A 6,931-nucleotide genomic window follows, 5' to 3' on the forward strand; every position below is an offset into this window, starting at 1 on the left:
GCAACCAAATCATTCCCTTTTGTAGCAACATTGAGATATTGTCTAAAAAAGCCGCAATTCCAATGGACGCCAGAAGCAGAACAAGCTTTATAAGAGGTGAAGAAATGTTTGATGCAGTTACCAACGCTGTCTGCACCGCGGAAGGGTGAAGAATTAACCATGTACTTATCCTCATAAGCCAGAGCAATCCTACTAGTGGACCGAGAAAAAATTCAGACACAGATTTACTAGGTTAGCAGAACTCTAATAGATGAGGAAACAAGGTACTCCATAATGAAAATAGTGGTTTTAGCGTTGGTATACGCTTCAAGAAGCCTCTACAGATAATTCCATGACCATCCACTCAATGTGCCGATGAATTATAAAATTCACAATGTGCTTCGCAAACCAGAACACTCAGGCTGACAGGCAAAATGGGTCATTGAGCTAGGAGAACACACTATTCAATACAACCCTAGACCAACAATCAAAGGTCAGGTGCTGGCAGATTTCATTGCGGAAGTGCCATCCGAGAAAGAATATGAGTGTAAAGCGGAAGAAGAGCCAACCACAATACTATAAGAAAGTGAAGCTTGGATGTTGTTCACAGACGGAGCATTCAATGATGAAGAATCCGTGGCAAACTTGAAACTGGTAAGCCCCGGGAAGCAAGAATTCATGTACGCCATCCGTTTGGACTTCAAAAGTACCAATAACCAAGAGGAGTACGAAGCCTTCCTAGTCGGCCTATGCATAACCAGCAAATTTGGCGCACAACACGTCGAAGCACACGTCAACTCAATGCTCATAGCCAGTCAAGTCAATGGCTCATACGAAGCAAATTATGAAGTCATGGCATCGTACCTAGAACATGCCAAATAGCTGATCCAGAAATTCAAAACGTGCGGAGTGAAACACATCAAGTGGAGCGAGAACAAGTCCGCAGACACATTGAATAAATTGGCAGCCACGAGTTTCGAACACCTAGCAAAAGAAGTGCGAGTGGAAACTCTAGCGGAACCATCGATACCGCCAAGACAAGTGTGCATTACGCAAACCCCTAAAGAATCATGGATGGCCCCGATCAAGGCATACCTCGCAGAGGGAATCCTTCTGCAGCAGAGGGCGGAAGCCCAAAAATAAGGCACAAAGCCTTACAGTACCAGCTGAGAGACGAAATTCTATACAGAAGGTCATTCTTAGGCCCGCTGCTCCTCCGCGTTGATGCGGAAGATGCCAGTTATCTGATCCAGGAAATCCATGAAGAGATTTGTGGATTACACGCGGGACCAAGAATGGTAGTAGCAAAGATCACTAATACGGGCTACTATTGGCCCGACATACACATGCGTGTCGTGAAAGAGTTGCGGAAGTGCGACTCGTGCCAATGGCATGCATCCAACACACTTCGACCCAAGAACGATTTGATCCCAGTCTCTTCCGCGAGGCCATTTCAAAAGTGGGCCATCAATATTATGGACCATTCCCCGAAGCCCCAAGAAGAGTGAAGTTCTTGGTAGTCGCAATCGATTATTTCACAAAGTGGGTCAAGGCCAAACCTTTGGCATCCATTAGGATAAGGGTAGTAGGGCTTGATCCAAGCCTAAGTGATCCGATATATTTGCGCCACGTAGGCGTTGACGTGGAACGTGATCAAGCCCCTGGATCAAGCCCTAGAGGGTGTGGTGGTTTAGGTGATCCGGGGCCTGATCCAGTTTTTTTTATTAACACATTAACATAAAATAATACACCCCAATCTCTCTGAATATTTTGCTTATAACTCCACTCAACCTTCACCATCTTAAATCCTTGTCTCTTTTCTACCTGAATAAATACAACACACACAAAACATAACACCATCACCGCCTTCCGCCACCGTAGCCTCACTTCAATAATAATGAAGATTTTAAATATTACATTAGTCTAACAATAATGTCTTTCTCTTACAAACCCACCACCGTCCTCCGCTGTGGTTCCTCCTCCGACGACCAACCACCGATCACACCACTACCACCGATCACCAGACCACCGCCGTTGTCTCTCAAACTCACACTTTATTTGGCCTTTCAACGGCTATTTTTTTGATTTTCCCCACACTCCAACAGCTATAAATCCCCGGGGTCAGCTCCACGCCAGCCAGCCGCACCCGTCGTCCTTGTAAAGGTGTAGTGGTGTGCGCGGCGGCCACATCGACCACGCCCGGCCAGCCGCGCCCCACTACCCTCAGTCTTAGCTTAGTCACCATTACAAAATTCATTTGGAATTTATCATATGCTGTTTCGATTTACCGCAAACGATGGTCAATGACAATGGTACCCGGTTCGCAGACAAAAGCCTCCATGAATGGATCACGGATCTACATATAAAGTAAGTATTCACATCGGTGGCACATCCGCAGGGTAATGGCCAAGTCGAAAGAGCCAACCATACAATTTTAGAAGGAATCAAGTCCTGATTAGGACTGAAACGAGCCGGATGGATTGACGAATTGCCATACATCCTATGAGTATATAGGACCCTAAAAAAGACAAGCCACGAAGAGACCTTGTTCAGTCACACCTATGGGATTGAGGCAATGATACCCGAAGAAAATGGACTTCCATCCGCGAGAGTACTGTTAGTTGAAGAAGACAACGACACAGAACTACGACTAAACCTAGATCTGCTTGAAGAAAGAAGAGAGCTAGCAACAATAAAAGAAGAAAATACAAATGCCAACTCGAAAAGTATTACAATAACAACGTCAAGGAAAGCACTTTCAAAATAAGGAAGTACGTGTTTCGCAATAGATAAGCATCTAACGCCGAAGCCCCTGAAAAGTTAGCACCTAAATGGGAAGGTCCTTACAGGATCTCCTAGATACTAGGAAAAAGAGGCTTACTCCTTAGAAAAACTAGACGGGTCACTAATACCGAGAACATGGAACGCGGCACTATTGCGAAAATGTTATTTTTATGAAGTTAACGTACTAAACGGGCCGAGGGCCTGATTTGCTAAAAGTAGTCAAATAATTATTAACCAAATTATGCTAATCTAGACACTAAGTAATACTCTAGACTTTTTAAACTCGACTAACTACTGACCGGCAAGTGAACCAATCGACTCTAGTATAGCTAAGTAAGTTCGGATATCGAACCCACGAGACTCTTTAAATTACGTATATTAACTAATTAATTAACTCGACTAACTGACACGACTATTTGTTTATTATTATTAAGCGGGGGGGGGGGGGGTTGTTAATGTCAGGTCCAAGACGGATCTTTCAATATGATATCAATGGATCTTGATGTTGGTGCGGAAATCCAACACAAGATGATTCAAGAATCAATAACAATAACACGAAGAACACCAAGTAATGCTTCAAAACACACGTTCTTATAACTTCGGCTGCTTAAGCACAATACAATACTCGTTCACAATAATAAGGTGAACGGCCAAATAACACGCAAAACTCAACAACCCCAAAACCCTATACAAGTGATCTATATATATAGAGTAACCAACTAGCTAGCCTAACAAGAACCCAAAGCCCACCGAGATCCATAAGGATCTCGGTTTACATATGTAGCCCAACATCAACTCCAACTAAGTACAAACCATTAAGTCTAGGACCAACAATCTCCCCCTTGGTTCACCTTTGTCCAAGATCCAAAATCTTTCATCTTCTTATAGTGTTTAGTATCCCCGGACTTCCGTTTAACCCACCACATGTTCTTTTCAGCATTAAAACCCCATGACACGACTCCAGAGCGATCACCATATTTATCTGAAAATCCCTTTGGAAAGGTGACAACGAACCTGTCTGGATGATCGGATGATTCATCATTTTGATTGGAGTTCTTCATCACAAGAAGCCTTTTCTGAATGCGATCTGATTTCCCTTTTGTCATTGGAGGAGCAGACATATATTTTTCCAGCATCTCAGATTTATCTATGTTGATAGTTGGGCGACCGCTGGAACTGCCACCTTGATTCACATCAGGTATCTTAGAAGTTACATCATCACTGCTCTTGAATTCATCTCCAAACTTCTGAACAAGCTTTTGTTGGAGGTCTAGATATATGGCAGTTAATTCTCCCATACTAGACTGAAGCTCTTTAATCTTGGAGTCTTTATCAGTGTTACTCACTTCAAGTTCTTGAATACTGATGTCTTTGACAACTGAGTCCTGTTTGAGTTCAAAAACTCGACGTTGCAGAGCTTGTACATCAACAGGAGAATATTCAAGAATAACCCCCTTTCCTTTATTTTTCAAATAAGTTTCTTGCATGGCGAGAATTTGAGCAAGCTTCTCAGAGGCAATAGAACTTGACTGACCCTGATTAGTTGGGTCAGATGATCCAGAGGGAGCATCAGTATATGGAATATAGGCCTCATCAGTATGTGGAATGTCTGCCTCAAAATCAAACTCACGAGCAATGTCATCAAAAATTTGATCTTGAGTTTGAGGCTCAGCTATGGATAGACTGGGATCAACATGAGTCTCAGGAGCAGTCGACTCAAGCTAATGTGGTTGTTGCCGTGGGCTTGTTTTCGTTATTGGTGTTGTTGTCGCATCTTCATTGACTAGCACGCCAGGTCTCAGATCTTTCTTCCTTCGTTTACGTGGAGTGAGATCCGCGGCTGGTTTTTTAGGGATATCTTCATCATCTTCATTCACAGTGGCTGCTTGAGGAGGCTTCAAGGCAGTCGACTGTAGTAATTCTTTAAAAATCTAAAATTCTTTTAGTTGCTCAGTAGTCGGAGCACTACCCATTTCACGGTGTTCTGTCTCTTCTTCTTCATCATCAGAGATCTCAAGTGTAGCAGCACGCCTTTGAGCTGGCGCTACATGCTCTTCAGCAATTTGAGCTATGATCGGTACAGTCTCTGTTTCAGAAAATCGACCAAATTTAACGAGTTCGTGAAGACCTTGGTAGACAACTTTAGCCCCTTTTCTTGACTGTTTCATCAACCCAAAGGTGTTGGATCCCATCGACTTCATATCCAGTGTCTTGATAGATCTAACAAGGTCAGTGTTGTTTTAATCAAAGATCATCTGTAGAAACCGCGGATACATAAGAAACATCTCATTCTTCATTCCCTTCAGATTGCTCATCATCTCATCAAGAACAAACTTGGAATAGTTGAAATTCCAATCCATGATCAGAGCAACCACAGCCGACATCTGCGTGTGACTAATCTCATCAGAACCTCCCTTTCGTCCCGACACACACGTAAAGAAAGTGTGTATTAGAAATCTCCAGTACGAGTGGAAAAGCTTCTTGATCGCTGGAGGATAGGATCCCTCGTATCCCATTCTTGTAAGAACCTCGGAGACAACAGCAGTCGGGTATTCCGTTGGGTAATCAGGTTGATCCCCAAAAAAAAACCTCCCGTATGATGGCCTCTGTGATGACGACATGCTTCTTTTTCACTTTGGAGTCAATAGACACAACTCCACCTGGTCCTTGCTGGTTGATCAAAGCATTGTTCTAAAAGTCTGTGATCATTTTCTTGCAAATTACAGGATTTTCTCGTAAGGCGTGAGAAATTCTGCAAGTATTGAGGCTAACTATCATGGACTTGAACTCCTTATGTGTTGGAGGGGGATTAAATAAATATCCAGCTATATTATGAGTGTCAACGAACTTTAAAGGAGCTTGATCAGCCATAACTGCAACAAGCGAGTCAAGTTAGTGCGTATTCAACAAGCTTAAGGACACAATTTTAATTATTTCAAACATCAAGGGCTAAGTGTGACAGAAACCATATTAAAAAGGACCATAAATAAAAAAAATAAGAGTATTATAATAGATTTCGGTCCAGGAGTGAGTTTTCTGTCCAAAGAGGGAGATTTCGGTCAATTATTATAGTTTTCGGTCCAGTGATACGTTCTCTGTCCAGTCCTACCGAAAACAAGAGTTTTCGGTCAGGGAAGAAGGATCTCAGTCAACGAAAGTCAACTGAGAACCCTTATGAGATTTCGGTCAAACACGCTGACACCAGAAATCCTTTGTATTCCCTTTTGAAATATGTGCCATCTTCTCCAAGAGGTCCCCCATTAAACGTACAATAAAGCTATTGAGTCCATGATAGTAAACCCTAACACTTTCCAATCGAGATTTCAATCAATGATCGAACAACTCATGATCCCACATTCATCTATCAGATCCGTCTATTTATCTATCCATCAATCCTTGAGAACACGGTTCATTGAGTCTCACAAAGACATTCAACTTGAGCCTGGGTTCATTACCTATGAGTCAAACAAAACGAACACCAATGGAAGCTTAGTGTGAATGGTTAAGTAGAGAAGGGTTTTCGACCAGATGGCTTGAGAGAGAAATTGATTTTGAATGTGAATGTGATGAAAGCAATAATGGTGCTTAAAAACCCTTTTATACTTCAACCCACGTGGGCTGAGAACCCATGAGGATTCAAACTAGATGAGCCCAAACATAGAACAAGCCCAAATTCACGTTCTAATAACCATTAGACAAAATTTAAGTCCAAGCCAATTTAATCACATTAAAGACAGCCCAGTTTAAACACAAGTTTCGAGGAGAGTAATTTCGAGATAAAACAAATAGAACAAAAATATAAAAATAAATAAAAATGAAAAAAAATAAAAAAATTAACACAAAATACCAATGCTTTTGAATTTTGCAAATTTGGGATCAAATTTCAGTTTTTATCGAAACGGCGCCTTTTGTGAAAAGATCCAAACATGAAATCATTTTGTTTAAGATGCTGTCACAAGGATTAATGTTCAACATTATTATGACGTAAAGAAACAGGTTGATAGCAGGTATAACAAACTTAGCATGGTTTTCATTGTATCAGTGATAAGAGTTAGGTTCAGTTCAGCATAAAGCTTAGATGGACATCACTTATGGACCTATGAGGCCTCCCATCTCTTCTCAAGGCGTATTTGGCTTTCCTCAGATCACCCCAATTTGACTCCAACCC

The 6,931-nt window shown here is 41.9% G+C and overlaps 1 protein-coding gene across 1 annotated transcript; it reads left to right on the top strand.

The window, feature by feature from the left end:
- Positions 1 to 1,049: 1,049 nt before the first annotated feature.
- LOC143564697 (uncharacterized) lies at positions 1,050 to 1,487 on the top strand. The gene has a single exon (XM_077051893.1). The coding sequence runs from the start codon at positions 1,050 to 1,052 to the stop codon at positions 1,485 to 1,487; it is 438 nt and encodes a 145-aa protein (XP_076908008.1).
- The last annotated feature ends 5,444 nt before the right edge of the window (positions 1,488 to 6,931 follow it).

The sequence above is a fragment of the Bidens hawaiensis genome, unplaced genomic scaffold (genome assembly GCF_021521415.1).
Source record: "Bidens hawaiensis isolate Kalapana, Puna unplaced genomic scaffold, B.hawaiensis_p1.1 tig00022148_1, whole genome shotgun sequence".
NCBI classification, from domain to species: domain Eukaryota; kingdom Viridiplantae; phylum Streptophyta; class Magnoliopsida; order Asterales; family Asteraceae; genus Bidens; species Bidens hawaiensis.

Excerpts from the sequence above, each read along its gene's own strand:
- LOC143564697 (XM_077051893.1), top strand. The coding sequence starts at position 1,050 with ATGGATGGCCCCGATCAAGGCATACCTCGCAGAGGGAATCCTTCTGCA.